The 16,739-nt window shown below is 43.8% G+C and overlaps 1 protein-coding gene across 1 annotated transcript in view; it reads left to right on the top strand.

Moving 5' to 3' along the window:
* Positions 1-7,608: 7,608 nt before the first annotated feature.
* Positions 7,609-16,739, top strand: part of musk (muscle, skeletal, receptor tyrosine kinase) — a 48,697-nt gene continuing 39,566 nt past the window's right edge. Inside the window, exons 1-6 of the mRNA XM_056433273.1 lie at positions 7,609-7,743; positions 13,355-13,481; positions 14,628-14,779; positions 14,902-15,029; positions 15,468-15,609; positions 15,720-15,844. Of these exons, the coding sequence (XP_056289248.1) occupies positions 7,674-7,743; positions 13,355-13,481; positions 14,628-14,779; positions 14,902-15,029; positions 15,468-15,609; positions 15,720-15,844 (744 nt within the window). The 5' untranslated portion in view covers positions 7,609-7,673. The remainder of the gene's footprint in view (positions 7,744-13,354; positions 13,482-14,627; positions 14,780-14,901; positions 15,030-15,467; positions 15,610-15,719; positions 15,845-16,739) is intronic.

Below are 16,739 nucleotides of genomic sequence, written 5' to 3'. Positions count from 1 at the left end.
GCGTTTACATGAATATTCACAACACTTTACTCGCGTGAGTTTACTCTCCAGACTATTTGTGGTTCATTCATTAAGTTGATTCACTTCATTCCCACTGGAGAGGGGGCGTGGCTTATCTCCATGGCTTATCTCTGTCGAAACACTTATACTTTCCACCATGGAAGAAATAATCACTATTTCTGCTTTATACCTGTTGGGAAACTCCCACAAACGTGGGAACATCAAATGCCCTATATATATATATATACAGATATAAGAAGCAAGTTTGGAAAAATCACCATAGCAACTAATATATATATATATATATATACAGATATATATATATATATTAGTTGCTATGGTGATTTTTCCAAACTTGCTTCGTGGAACCGAAAAGCCTGACTTGTCAATCTCATCCTGAAAAGTATCCACGACATTAGCCAGGTACGAGAATTAGGGCCCATATCTGATAATATAAGAGTCATCGTAAAACCTTGGTGTCATATCCAATCATGCTTCCTTAATCCTCATGACATTTCAATTTCCTTTTATCCTTTGATTACTTCTGTTTTAATAGCCTGTAAGCCTTAAAGGCGTTTATGGAACTGGTATTTCTGACTTAATAACCACTTATGAGCCGCAGCCTGAGATCTTCCGGCAGGTCTCTATTTATAAGTAGAGGTTAAAAACCAGAGGAGACGAGGCCTCATGGCCACTGCACCCTGACAGAGGAAGATCAGCCAACTCTTTATCTTCATTCGTCCCTAAAAATATTATTCTAGGAATGCATTTTTCTTAAACGATTGAGTCTACATTCTCGTTTGTAGGAAGTTCCAAACTGAAGCCGCAGCTTTGAAACATCTAAAAAACCTTAGTCCTGGTGTTATTAAGAATAACAGATTAAAAAACAAAATGAGGCTTTTAAGAGTGACCGCCGTCTCAAGAGAAAACGGCTGTTTAGTTCAACCGTTAACGAGTAACGAGACACACCGCATACTTCAGCGCTCCCTTAGTAAACAACAGACAGGATGAGTGGATGCATGCAATGCTGGAGCTTTTTTATTCATTAATTCTAGCTGTAAACTCCTTGCCAACAGTAGATCCAGGATTTAACTGTTCAGTGTCTCAAATGGAGAGAAAAAAACTGTTTACTGTTGGGATTTTAACTCGGGAGCAGTTCGTTACTGTGTCAGCAGAGGGCGCGAGAGTATCAACACACACGTGCACCAGAGTCATGACAAAACTCCGACTTTGTCCCAGGCATAGTAGGACTCTACCCGTACCCTGGAGGACAGCACCACCTAGTGGAGACAGCATTATCAACGAAAGAGCTGCTGTGTGTGTAGGTGTGTAGGTGTGTGTGTGTGTGTGTGTGTGTGCACGTGTGTTCACAGGTCCAGAGTACAGTGCATGTGGTAGGTGCGCTGGTGTGTGTGCGTGTGTGTGTGAGTTGTTTTCGCCAACACATGAAAACAGGGGGAGGTGATTATAAAATACATGATAGGGATTAAGTAGGAGGAAAATAAAAGACAAACACTGGGCAACAAACAAAATCCTCCATCTTTGTCACATGACATGACAAAAGACAGCGGCCTGACATCATTTAGGGCAGCCTCACACAACCACCTTTCTTTCTTTGACCCTTTCTTTCTTTGCCCCCGAAACAACAACCAGGCCGGCTGTGGGAGTACAATAGTCGACTCCATCCAAAGCAGCACGGACGAGGAGCAATTGAACTGAAATGCCATTCCTTTCCTAAAATAAAACAGGACATACAGGCTGGCAGGCAACAGCTGGACACAAAAGCTGCCTCCTGGTCTCTCCCTCTGTGTGTGTGCGTGTGTGTGTATATATATGTGTGTGTGTGTGTGTGTGTGTGTCAACATGTAACAGCAAATGTTTACTAGCGAGTTGGAATAGGCCTTCGTGGGTGTTCTTTTCACAAATCACAAATCATTAGTGTTGTTTATCTATACAAGTGTGGCAGCTATAATATATATATTAGTGCTGTGAAAAATAACGCGTTAACTCAGTTAATTCAATTACAGGTTTAACTAGTTATTTTATTTTATTTGGAGATTTCCCCCTGTTATAATAGTAGGGGAGACACTGGAGTTGATAAGCGTGTCTTCTTGTCTGATCAATACGCAACTCTGAGGTGCGCGAATGGACCGAGCGGCCAGCTGCTGATCACTCACTCAACGAACAGACAATTTTTTTGGGAGCACCGAAGACCCATTTTGACCCAGGAAAAACCCTGAATGTATATATGGGATTAATCATGATTAATCCACAGAAACCTGTGATTAATCTGATTAAAATTTTTAATCGTTTCACAGCCCTAATATATATATATATATTAGGGCTGTGAAAAATAACGCGTTAACGCGTTATGAATAAATTGCAGGATTAATTAGTTATTGTTTTTTAACGCATTTAACGCATGCGCAGAATGAGCTTCCAATAAATCTGTTGTTGGTCGTCTCTAACCAGCAGCATGTCATTTTGTCTCTAGGTGTCGCGTTAACACTAATCTCCGTCTCGCGCGCCGCAGAGCTCAGCCGCGATGCGCGCACACTGGTGAGCAAATTATGTGCATCCCTGTGTATAAATGTATATATCCGTCTTTTGTCATAAATCTTTATGTTCTCACAAAAATATACCGAGAATATCGGTAATATGTGATTAATCATGATTAATCCACAGAAACCTGTGATTAATTTGATTAACATTTTTTATCGTTTCACAGCCCTAATATATATACAGGACTGTCTCAGAAAATTAGAATATTGTGATAAAGTTCTTTATTTTCTGTAATGCAATTAAAAAAACAAAAATGTCATGCATTCTGGATTCATTACAAATCAACTGAAATATTGCAAGCCTTTTATTCTTTTAATATTGCTGATTATGGCTTACAGCTTAAGAAAACTCAAATATCCTATCTCTAAATATTAGAATATCATGAAAAAGTATACTAGTAGGGTATTAAACAAATCACTTGAATCGTCTAATTAACTCGAAACACCTGGAAACATATTTTCAAATGTTTGATTTTGTTTTGCTGTTATAAATCTTTTTTTTACTTGGTCTGAGGAAATATTCAAATTTTATGAGATAGGATTTTAGAGTTTTCTTAAGCTGTAAGCCATAATCAGCAATATTAAAAGAATAAAAGGCTTGCAATATTTCAGTTGATTTGTAATGAATCCAGAATGCATGACATTTTTGTTTTTTTAATTGCATTACAGAAAATAAAGAACTTTATCACAATATTCTAATTTTCTGAGACAGTCCTGTATATAGTTATATAACAAGATAACAATATATAACTCAAAAAAACATAGTAAATATTGTAACTCTAAGAAAATAACCACAATACAAGGAACTTGCGGCGGCGCCGTACGTGATGGCTGCTGTGTTGCGAGCTCCCGGATTTTGTAGTAGTTTTTTGTTATTTATTCTTCTTATTGCGACTATTTTTGCACAAAACGTTAGCAGCCAGTTAACATACGACAGATGCACACTTCTGGAGATTGGATCGGCAGTTGCTCGCCGCCTACCAGAGTTTTTCAACTCTTACTCGGACGTCCCGCCAGGAACAGTAGCGGAACTATCTCCGTCCATTTTAGGCGCGATCTCACGACGGAGGGGGAAGCGAGCTGGCGTGCTGGTCAGGCTGAGACGTCGAGCCAATCGACCCCCACTACCCACCATTTTACTGGCAAATGTACAGTCTTTGGACAATAAGCTATGCGAGCTACAGGCTCGTATTCAATTCCACCGGGAAACTAAGGACAACTGCATCATCTGCCTTACGGAGACATGGATGTCGGAGGAGGTTACCGACTCAGCCATCGAGCCGGCAGGATTTTCCGTCCACCGCGCGGACAGAACAAAGACTCTCTCTGGTAAAGATCGTGGAGGGGTATGTCTCATGATAAACAGATCTTGGTGCAACCAAAGTCATGTACATACTCTCAAGTCGTTCTGTTCGTCCAGTCGTGAGTACCTAATGCTCATGTGTCGACCATTCTGGCTACGAGGAGTTTACAGCAGTCACCGTAACTGCTGTGTACATTCCGCCTCAAGCTAACACGGACATAGCGCTGAAGGAACTCTACGGGCGATCAGCGAGCAGGAGTCGGCACACCCGAGGCTGCTTTCATTGTGGCGGGGGACTTCAACAAAGCGAACCTGAAGAAAGTTCTCCAAGTTCTACCAACACATAACAAGCAACACGCTGGGGAGCGGATTCTCGACCACTGCTACACTCCCTTCCGGGATGGATACAAAGCCCTCCCCGCCCACCGTTCGGCAAATCGGACCACCGCTCCATCCAACTACTCCCGCCTACAGGCAGAGGCTGAAGCAGCAACCAATCGCTGTGAAGGAAGTGCAACGCTGGTCGGACCAATCGGAGTCTATGCTACAGGACTGTTTTGTGCGTGCTGACTGGGATGTGTTCAGGGTCGCGTCGGACAACAACGTCAGTGAGTACGCGTCCTCAGTCACCGGGTTCATCAAGAAATGCATAGATGACGTTGTTCCTACCAAGTCGGTTCGGATTTATCCCAACCAGAAACCGTGGATAAATGGCGATGTTCGCGCTGCACTCCGCACGCGTAACACCGCCTTTGACTCGGGAATATGGCGGAATACAAAGAGCCCGCTACGACCTCCGTAAGACCATCGGCTCTGCCAAGCGGGAGTTCAGGAACAAGGTGGAGGAAAAGCTCAAGAGCCATGACGTGAGAGGTGTGTGGAAGGGCTACAGACAATCACGGACTTCAGAGGGAGAACCAGCGGTGAAGAGAACTCCTCTACCTCCCTCCCAGGCGAGCTAAATACATTCTTTGCTCGGTTCGACGTGAGCGGCAGCCGACCGAAGGCAGCGCCGCCGAGGAGACCAGCCTGCTGATCATCTCAGAGGCTGGCGTGCGCAGAGCCTTCAAGCGGGTGGACATCCGGAAGGCGGCAGGTCCCGACCACATCCCGGGCGCCCTCAGAGCATGTGCAGACCAGTTGGCAGGAGTCTTTGCAGACATCTTCAACCTCTCCCTGTCCCAGGCTGTTGTTCCTGAGAGCTTCAAGATGTCCACCATTGTGCCTGTCCCCAAACACCCCAAGGTAACCTGCCTGAATGACTGGAGACCCGTAGCCCTCACCTCGATTGTCAGTAAATGCTTGAGAGGTTGGTCAAGGACTTCATTTGTTCCATGTTGCCTGCCACGCTGGACCCATGGCAATTTGCATATCGTCAAAACAGATCCACCGACGACGCAATTGCCATGGCACTTCACCGCCCTTTCCCACCTGGAGGAGGAACTGTTGTGTGCGAATGCTGGTTGTGGACTACAGCTCAGCGTTCAACACTATTGTTCCCGCCAAGCTCGACACCAAGCTCAGAGGTCTAGGCCTGCACTCTACCATGTGCAGCTGGATACTGGACTTCCTGTCGGGCCGCCGCCAGGTGGTGAGGATGGGCAGTACCACCTCAGAGCCGCTGACCCTCAACACGGGAGCCCCTCAGGGATGCGTGTTGAGCCTCTCCTCTACTCCCTGTACACCCACGACTGCACGGCCATGCACAGCTCCAACGTCATCATCAAGTTTGCTGACGACACAACAGTGTTGGGGCTGATCACCGACGACGACGAGACAGCCTACAGGGAGGAGGTTGGATCACTGGTACAGTGGTGGCAGGAGAACAGCCTCGTCCTCAACGTCAAGAAGACCAAGGAGCTGATCGTGGACTACAGGAAGCGGAGAGGAGAGCACACCCCCATCTCCATAGACGGAGTTGCAGTAGAGAGGTCAGCAGCTTCAAGTTCCTCGGCACATCTCCGAGGACCTCACATGGACCACGCACACCACTCACGTGGTGAAAAGGGCCCAACAACGCCTGTATTTCCTTAGGCGACTGAGGAAATTCAACATGGCCCCCCGCATCCTCAGAACATTCGACACCAGTACCATCGAGAGTGTTCTGACAGGTTGCATCACCGTCTGGTACGGGAACTGCACCGCCCTGGAGCGTAGGGCACTACAGAGGGTGGTGCGGTCGGCACAGTACATCGTTGGAGGTGAGCTTCCTCCATCCTGGACATATACACCAAGCGGTGCGTGGCCAGGGCCAAACGGATGATGAAAGACAATAACCACCCCGGCCACAAACTGTTCACCCTTCTACCGTCAGGCAGGCGATACCGCAGTATCAAGTGCCGACAAACAGACTGAGGACAGCTTCTTCAGTCAGGCCATCAGGCTGCTGAACAAGGACTGAGACCCTCATTAACACTATACACCAGAACATATTCTGTGAATATCTATGGCCATGGTGTATATTTTATTACATTGTTTTATATATATATATATTGTATATATATATTGTATGTATATACATATATATATATATTGTCTAAAAAAAAGTGTATATTTTATTACATTGTTTTATATATATATATTGTCATGATGTATATTCTATTACATTGTTTTATATATATATATTGTTAATACTTTCTTCTTTTTTTTGTGGATATCGTATAGTTTATTCTCATTCTTATTCTTTTTTTTTTAGTCTGCTACTGCTGTCGGGTGTTTTGCACATAAGAATTTCACAAACCGATTATACTTGTATAAAAGGGGATGTGACAATAAAAACTTGAAACTTGAAACTTGAAACTTGTTGTATATATATATATACAGGACTGTCTCAGAAAATTAGAATATTGTGATAAAGTTCTTTATTTTCTGTAATGCAATTAAAAAACCAAAAATGTCATGCATTCTGGATTCATTACAAATCAACTGAAATATTGCAAGCCTTTTATTCTTTTAATATTGCTGATTATGGCTTACAGTTTAAGAAAACTCTAAAATCCTATCTCATAAAATTTTAATATTTCCTCAGACCAAGTAAAAAAAAGATTTATAACAGCTGAGTGTTTGTCAAGGCTCAGGAAACCCTTGCAGGTGTTTCGAGTTAATTAGACAATTCAAGTGATTTGTTTAATACCCTACTAGTATACTTTTTCATGATATTCTAATATTTAGAGATAGGATATTTGAGTTTTCTTAAGCTGTAAACCATAATCAGCAATATTAAAAGAATAAAAGGCTTGCAATATTTCAGTTGATTTGTAATGAATCCAGAATGCATGACATTTTTGTTTTTTTAATTGCATTACAGAAAATAAAGAACTTCATCACAATATTCTAATTTTCTGAGACAGTCCTGTATATATCTGCATATACCGACCTACTGTATATGTACAGTATAGTATCCTGCTGACATGATTTGTGATTTGTTGGCACTAAAATGTATTTTATTTGCCAACTTCCCTGTTTTTTGCAGTTAGTTTGTCTCGGGGACCTTGAACGCAGCACAGTGGATACACACCGTCGTTGTCGATACACTGGTTATTGAAGCTCTCCAGCACCGGAGCCTTGGAGCTTTGAGCGAAGCTACCCAACCTGAGTGACTGACTGCGCGAGGACAGCGAGCAGCTGCCACTGTCCGTCATACACACACGCACACACACTGAGCGGGTCCCCTGCACACACGGCTGTCCCCCTCTGCAGTGAAGGAACACAACAAGTGAACCGACCAGAAGCGTCTCCGCGGGAGTCTGACCCGCTCCCCCCTCCCCTCGCCCCGTCGCCCGGTAGAGGGTCTCTCTCTGGAGCTCAGGATGGCGGTCGTGGAGGCCGCTGTGGTCTTTCTCCTGGTCGTGGTCGCCTCGGCTCACGGGATTAATGAAGGTGAGTGAGGGTTTCCATTTGCTTTCAAGGGGGTCTTCTTCTTCGACATAAGTTGTCATTTTGTCCGGCGGTGTCCTCTCCTTGATCCGCAGAGGCGGATATAGAAGCTGTAAATCAGGACCGTGTCTCACAGAGTAATTAATAACAAGAGAAGGAAATTAAAAACACGTGTGCACATTTAAAGGCAACAATGGATGTGGACACAATATCCTAGAGATCATTCTGCCACAATGTTTAGTTTAACTTTCTTTATGTGTGTGTTCCTGAAGTGGACACGCTGGTGTTCTCCACATAGTGAGATCACCTGTTGCCCCGCCACATCCTGCACGCGGGGAGGAGGTGTTTATAGGGCCACACCGCGTCAATGTGACTGAACTTTACCGTGGCGGCAGGATATAGTGATGCGTTCAGGAACCGATTCGCCTCCACCTCCTGGGCCAAGATACTCAGAACCAGGGGAGTTTGTAGGATTTGAAGAAAGGGGTTATGGGGGCTGGTCCCAAGGGTAGCGGTATCAATGACTATGTATGCGCGCGCAGCGTCCCACCATCTGTTTTTTGGGGGGGGGGCCGGATATCTATTGTTAGAGACAGAATTTCAGGCTCTTTGTGATATTTTATGCTCATTTGGACACTATCACTGAGATAAAGATGAACTAGTTCAGTGTCAATTATGAAGCCCCCCTAAAACACGCCGAATGGCGCCCCTGCTCAGAACCAGGTACAACCGGTTCTTTTTGTAACAGAACTCGTAGGCTTTAACTACACTCCAGTGGCTCTCATCTATTTTTGCCATATGAATGTACAACAGCTCCAGAATTATTATTTTAAAAAGGACACCTCATTAAAAATGTTGAGCAGTGGTCCTCGGGACAATTCAATTCAGTTTATTTTGTATAGCCCAACATCACAAATTACAAATTTGCCTCAGCGGGCTTTACAATCTGTACACATACGATATCCCTGTCCCAGGGCCTCACGTCGGATCAGGAACAACTCCCAATTTGTAATTTGTGATATTGGGCTATATAAAATAAACTGAATTGAATTGAACAGAAGGAAGCGTTACAGAGTTACATAAACATATAGAATGAATATGGCAGAATGTATGAATAATTAGTAGTAGGCATGGCACACGATCCAGACTTCCACAATCTGTGAAACAGAACAGGACACGGGGGAACCGGGGGAATTGTCACCATATCAGAATCTTGGCACAGCTCGCATGTTTTGTATGTCGAGTTCATGCTGCAGATTATTGGCCTCGGAAGAAAACAGGTGGTTTAGATGCTGCCACAGAGGGGCAGATATCGTAGCCGGCTTGGGTTGCCATGCAATGGACCGGGCCTTTTGGCAGACATCCCGTTGGGCCAAAGAAATGAGAAGAAAAGAAAAAAAACATGCACTCGGCTACCAAAAGACACAAAATCTGAGAAAAATAATATATATATATATATATTGTGTCAACTACCCCTTTCATTTGAAACCCTCAAAGCGATAGCCGTGTTGTATCCTCAAGATTGTGAGTCCTTATATCTTGTTTATCTCTATACACAGAAGTTACAGCGAGAAACTTACAAACTTTTAAAAAACTAAAAAGTGATTAAAAAAAAAAAATTCTATTAATGTGCTGCTGGTTATAGAAGCAAGACTGTTTCCATATTTTTCCAGAGCACTCCGGGGAAAGAAAGCAAATGAGGAATTTCAATTCAATTCAATTCAGTTTATTTGTATAGCCCAATTTCACAAATTACTAATTTGTCTGAGTGCTTTACAATCTGTACACATAGACATCCCTGTCCCAAAACCTCACATCGGATCAGGAAAAACTCCCAAATAACCATTCAGGGGGGAAAAAGGGAAGAAACCTTCAGGAGAGCAACAGAGGAGGATCCCTCTCCAGGATGGACAGATGCAATAGATGTCATGTGACCAGAAGGACATATTTAGAGTTAAAATACATTCAATGAATATGACGGAGTGTATGAATAGTTCATAGTAGGCATATTCCACGATGGAGACCTCCACGATCCATCAGGCAGATGGCGGTAGAGAGGAGGAGTGGGCGGAGTCTCAACAGTGGGCTATTCCTTTTTTTCTGATTTGTTCAAATCAATGTAAATTTTTTTTAGTTGAACGGCTTGATTGAGCCCAGTTGTACAAGCTGTGGCTGCAAATGCATGTTTAGCAACAAGTGCTGTAAAGCTGCATTGTTATTGCTGTTATTACTGGCCCCTGGCTGGGGGTGTGGGTCAGTTGTGCGAAGCTCGGATGACACAAAAGGATCGCTGGCTTTCATTAGCTCTGTTCTATGTCATTAAAAATGAGCCGAAGCAAACAAACATGATGTGATGTTGATCACTAGTATTGATGTGTCCTCGTGCATAACGACATCTGTCTCTTAGGCCACCTCAACGAGATGTTAAATGAACTAGTGACGTCTTTTGTAATCATCCACAGAATGATTTTGATCATGGAAGATGTCAAATATGTCAATAGCTCTGGCTCAAAGAGGGTGTCTGTGTGTGTGAGCCGCAACCACAACAAACAAGAAGATGAGCCCCCTGCAGACATCTGATCCACCAACAATACTATCGTCTGTTTGTCGACAGAATCAAGAAGAGAAAACATGTGTCTGGTCAGCGTGATGGAATCTGGGGGTGGGAGGGAGGGTCACGTTGTTTTTACGATTTGATTAAAGTATGGAAAACACCTAGAGGATAAACTGTGAAGCAAAGCAAACACCAAGGGATGTTACAAGTTACAGGCCTCTGCTTCTGGGAAAGGGTCGACGGGGAGTTTAGGAATAGGGGAGTAAATAAAATGCAGAAAGATATGCAATTAAAGGTCAAGGGAGTGATGCATGAATAGACAATCAATCTAATAACTCTTGAGTTTTCACAGAAACAATTCCACCAATGGGAGTGCTTGAGGAAAAAGTATTCGTCAAATTCATTAGGATTCGTCCTCTGGGAACCGTGCATCTCTACCAAGTTCAAAGAAATCCTTCAAAGACATTTTGCTGGTGGCACCAAATTCCTGGGAAGATGCGCAATGTCTTACAGCTTGTATTCTGTCTCCTGACCATTAGGGGGCGACTCCTCCAGTTGCAAAAAGAAGTCGTATAGAAGATTTTGAGAAATTGACTCTACTTCTCTCTCGATTTCTAAATTCAGTAAACATGAGTTTATGGTCTCAATCTCAAGTTTTTGGTCTTCTTCAATACAGCATAATGTTTAAGACGGTCCATTAAGAGTCAAATAGACCGTTATAAGGATGTTCTGAAACTGGGCACTTCGCAAATGATGAAAAACAGGCTTCCGGATGCGCGTGAATTAAGTTATCAACATTTAATGGCAGGAAGTGTAAAACAAACATTCAAGGCCTCACGATCGTGGTCTTCCTCGGTCCCGGCTCCTCAGCCTTCTGGCGTCGGGGTTCCTGTGGAAGAGCGCTATCTCTAATCCACAAAGTCTTAGACTCAAAATCAGCCAATCCTCGCTCTCAAAGGTGAGTCCAGCCTTTAACACCTAGTGATGGGTTCAAAGTCCCGCTAGAACAATGGAGGGGTCGAATGTCACTGAACCCCGGGTCAAAACGTCACTTCCGGTCAAGTATTTTCACAATAAAAGCCCCGTCTATTATTGTAAGTCACTTCACAGATTCCAACCGGCTTCGACAATCTATAATACTAACATTGTCACTCTCATGCAACATACATTAATTCTTGCCATTTACATTTGTATAGAGTAAACATTACCCCTATGCTTCATAATACATTTATAACAATATCAATATTCTCCCTAATATTTACCATTCTAATATCTTTCTATATATATTCATTTAAAGCATAAGACCTCTGCACATGTTATCAAAATAAACTATTACAACCTAACACCGTAAAACAAAGAAGGGCGGGGACTACTGTTATTGACAGGTAGCTTACCTGTCATTCCAAATTAGTAGTTCCGAATATGGTAACTTATGTTACGACAACATTACGACGGCCTTAATCTAAGATGGCGACGGCGGAATTGCCAGACTCGACGCTTCAAAACATCAGTCCACGAACCAAAGGATGACGTCATGATGACTCTGTCCACGTCTTGAATACAAACGCCAAGAGCCACCGATTGGTTAGTCCTCTTTGGGCTGCAGTAGAAAGGAAGACCCGCTCTCAAATGGACATCATTATGAGTATCATATTCCGTTTCTGCTAATAGACGCTGCACACTGGCCTTGTTCATAAAGCAGGTGCAATTGAGATATTTCTCCTTAATGTAACTTAGGCCAAAATGGCATCCTAGTATTTAACCCCCCTGTTGTGACATCATGCCAGGGTTGCAGTATGATTTACAGTAGCTCTCTTTATATCACACGTTCATGAGCCAAGCAGCAGCAGTGACCTGAGGTTGGGGGTGTGGCTGTGGGCTGGCGTTTCCGGCTCTGTTATTACGAAATTGAAACAAAAGAAACACCCCAAAAAACACACACACACACACACACACACACACACACACACACACACACACACACACACACACACACACACACACACACACACACACACACACACACACACACACACACACACACACACAATGTCCCTTAAACACCATTCCTTCATTATCCTCCATTCCCTTGCTCCTCCTCTGATCTCACCACTCTCCTGTTTTCTATTCTCCCTCTTCCTCTCCTCAGTTCATACACAGTTCAAGGCGAGCCTGATGTCTCTGATCTGAATCCACACATAAACAGTTCCACTGTCTCCCTCCATCCCTTTCCCTTTTTAATTCGTCCCTCTTCTCCCGTTTCCTTCAACTCTCTTTGGGGGGGGGGGGGGGGAATTAATATCGATCGCATCTGTAGGACGGAACAGAACAGGTGTTTCTATTGGCTTTTATACTGAGTGTCCACACAGAAAATGGTCATTTACTCGCTCTCCGTTGAACATAGACCATCTGTGGAAACGAGATAGCGGCGAGCAGAGTGCGCACCGGGGTCGGAGAACATTCAGCCGAAAGCTGTAACAAACCCCCGATCCGATCCCGTTAGTCATAGCCGGACGACGAAAAACAGATGACCCCAACTAGAACGCGGGAATGCCAAGAATGTCAAATAGTTGAGTGAAACATATGCAGCTGTGTTTCGGCTCAACGGCACACGTCATTCAGCCGACTGCTGATGGCCGTGTGATACGGCGGACAGGAAATGACAACATTCCACCGTCGAATTCGCCTTGTCCAACGACGTGTTTTTACCTTCGCATTGAAAATGCGGAAGGTTATGTTTTGATCGCCGTGTATTTATTTATTTATTTTTTCGTATGTGTGTTACTCGCATAACTCAAAAAGTATTAAACTGGATAGCATGAAATGTGGTGGGATGGTTGGTTATTATCCGGGGACCATTTGATTAGATTTTGGGATCAATCGGGTCAAAGGTCAAGGTCAAGGTCATGAAAAGGTCAAAATCTTCTTTGTCAATTTTTATCCAATTGGCATGCAACTAATGCCAACATGTTCAAAATTCAATGCCCAATCTTGTGATATGCGAAGGTATGCGCTCTACCGAGTGCCCATTCTAGTCTTTCCATGTCCCCCCCCACGTAGCGCCTCGCATCATCACCTTATTGGAGACACTGGATGTGATGCTGGATCACAACGCCACCTTCATCTGTGAGGTGGAGTCCCGCCCCCGCGCCGACATCAGATGGACCAAGAATAACCACCTCATCACGTGAGTTTGACCTCCTTCAATGACGGCATTCAGCTCGTCGACTCTCGCAGGTGCTTTATGGAATATAACCACGCTAATGGGAAACAATGTCAAATGGTAATCTGGCAAAATGTTTTGCTTTTTCCCACTTTATTTGCTTTTTCCCACTTTATTCCCACTCGGGTATGTCACATGATATTTCCATAAAGAAACATCAAATGGTATGAGCTACTTCAGAAGGCGCTCCTCGTCTCCTTAGCCACGCTTGGCTATGACCGCCGTCTGCTCTCAAACATGTCCGTGTCAGATCGCAATGAAACCGCTGCCACATTTAGCTATCCCAAGGCTATAGTTATGGTAAAGTTATTAATCTAAAAATGTATAGTCTCAAAATCATCCACACTAACATTATATCATTATAGCCATTTCAAGACGAACACAAGCAAACCAATACCTGTCATACCTGTACATATCATTAGCTTCTACCTATCAGAAGGCTTCAGTTAAAATGATCAAACAAATACAAATGTAAGTCATGTTTTTTTCTTCTTCTGTTAATCATGTCAACGTTGTTGGCAAAGAAGTTATAAAATATCTGTAACATGAGGAGTTAGCTGCAAGGCTAAGATGCTCCTAAGATTAGCTGCTAATTTTGACTATCGATGCTCATATTTGAGCAGAAGTATAAACCCTCTAAATAATAATGTCAGGTGCAAATATTGGTCGTCACACGCGTCACATGATTGTTCCGTGTGAGGTTCATAATCGCCATTTGTAGAACAAACATATTTCTAAAGCCCATTTTGACAATTTAAAAGTATGGTAAAAGTGTATATTAGAAGCTCAGACAATTTAAAAGAATGGTAAAAGTATAACTCTAAAGCCAATACAATTTAAAAGGATGGTAAAGGTGGATATCAGAAGCTCAGACATTTGAAAAGAATGGTAAAAGTATATTTCTAAAGCCTCTGCAGAACATTTTGCTTAAAGTGGATATCAGAAAATAAGACAATTTAAAAAGTATGGTAAAGGTGGATATCGGAAGCTCAGACATTTGAAAAGAATGGTAAAAGTATCATTCTAAAGCTCAGACAATTACAAAAATATGGTAAAAGTCCATTTGGTCGCTCTCATCTTTGCTTCCCGGCGTCCTCTGTGGCCCACCAGGTACTATGACCCCCGGTACATCACCAGGGAGCAGGGACAGATGCTCAGCATCCCTCGCGTGAGAGAGACGGACAACGGGGAGTACTGCTGCCTCGCCACCAACGGCGTCGGAGAGGCGGCCAAGAGCTGCGGGGCTCTGCAGCTCAAGATGAGTACGTCATCTTATGTCATGGCTTCCTTTCGCTGACACGATCCAGGTTGTCCGACGTGAATTTGAAGATTCTAAACAATTTGATGTCTTGTCCGTCCCCCCTTTTTTTTTTCTTCACGCCAGAGCCACAGATCAAACGCCACCCGACCAACTTGACCCTTCTGATAGAATCCAAAGCGGTGCTGCCCTGCATTACCCTCGGCAACCCCAAACCAGATGTCACCTGGCTCAAAGATGACGAGCTCATCAAGGTGCGCTGTGGTGCAAATGTTAGCAGAGGAACACCTTTTTTTATGTAGGGGCGTGGCTTCCTTTGTCCCACGGATACAAATGCATTGGTAACAAAGGTTGTGGAGGTCTGGATCGTGGTCCATGCCTACTGTTAATTATTCATACACTATATCATATTAATTGAATGTGTTTATGTAACTCTGTAATGCTTTATTCTGTACACATGACATCTATTGCGTGAACGTTGTTTTTCCTATTTTTGGGAGTTTTTCCTGATCCGATGTGAGGTCCTGGGACAGGGACGTCGTATTTGTAGGGATTGTAAAGCCCTCTGAGGCAAATTTGTAATTTGTGATATCAGGCAATACAAAAATAAACTGAATTGATTTGAATTGAACAATGTTGAGAAATCCATTCTATCTTTTAAAACAAAGTAACACAAATGTGTCTCTTCTCAGATCAGTGCCCGCGTTACTATTCTAGACTACGGGGCGTTGAAGATCCACCAGATTCAGAAGGAGGATGCAGGACAATACCGCTGTGTGGCCAGGAATAGCTTCGGACTGGCCTTTTCCAAGCCGGTCACCATAGAGGTCCAGGGTGCGTATTTAAACCTCAGGTTCACTTTCTCTTCTCGGGGACAGTCGGAAAAGAAACGTGGGCTGTAATTGATTTGCTGCAATGTATTCTGCGTCTGTGCGTGTGTTCAGCTCCAGCTCGAATCCTGCGTGTCCCCAAGGAGAAGCGGGTAGAGTACGGCAGCCAGGTTTCCCTGGAGTGCAACGCCACGGGGAATCCCACCCCCACCATCACCTGGCTGGAAAACGGGAACACGGTGAGTGTGTCGTGTTTGGTGGGTTTGACCAATAATCTGACGCTGATGTATTTTTGGCTTTTTTTCATGTTTAAAACCATAAAAAAAGACCACACATTGAGGCTCTCCACTGAATCCAAAATATAAAACATTATTTATGGTAGTTGCTCCGTCCACCGATCAATGTCTCTCAATGCTCGTGATCTTTGTCTCACGCGGCCAGCATCGTAGAAATGTCGTTGACTGAAGACACTTGCTGCATGATTACAGAGACTCATTGGAAAAGAAATCCATAACTTGTCCTCTGCCGGTCCTCCAGTGGATCTCTCTATTTCAGGGACGGGGACAGGGGTTCCTTGCACTTCACGTTCAAGGACTATGGCGTCCATGAGAAATGCATCGAGTTACGCATTTTGGCCTTCAGAATAAATAAAAAAATTCTCGTCATCATCTTGTTTTTATTGTTTTTGCTTTGCAACAAGAAGTGACACTCGACGTCCAACGGAACTCTGAGAAATACTTCTTTTTTAAAAAACTGTTCTTTCTTTCTTTTCTTAACTGAAAACACACACACCGTGAAACGGTTACAGCTCTAAGACAACTCCCGGACCGGTAAACACTGTGGTTGCGACCTGTCAATCACAAGGTTGCCTCGACCCAAAGCAAACCTTGCTTTATGTTACTGTGGCAGCTGTCTCCAATTTGGCCTCGACTGCTGGTGACTGGCAATCAGCAGCCGAGGCCGCCCTCATAAAAGCTCTCAGGTGAGAGTGGAGCAGGAGAGTGAGCAGAGGCTCAGTGTTGCGGTCTGCTCTGTGTGTGCTGGTAGAATAAAATATGTTACCGAACGGGACCTCGTCGTTGTGTTCTGGTAATCCTTGGTGCTTTTGGCGGAAACCTGCTGCACTTCTCGTTA

The sequence above is a fragment of the Pseudoliparis swirei genome, chromosome 15 (assembly GCF_029220125.1).
Source record: "Pseudoliparis swirei isolate HS2019 ecotype Mariana Trench chromosome 15, NWPU_hadal_v1, whole genome shotgun sequence".
NCBI classification, from domain to species: Eukaryota; Metazoa; Chordata; class Actinopteri; order Perciformes; family Liparidae; genus Pseudoliparis; species Pseudoliparis swirei.
The sequence above is the reverse complement of the archived record's forward strand: the minus strand, read 5'-3'. Positions and strand labels throughout refer to the sequence as shown.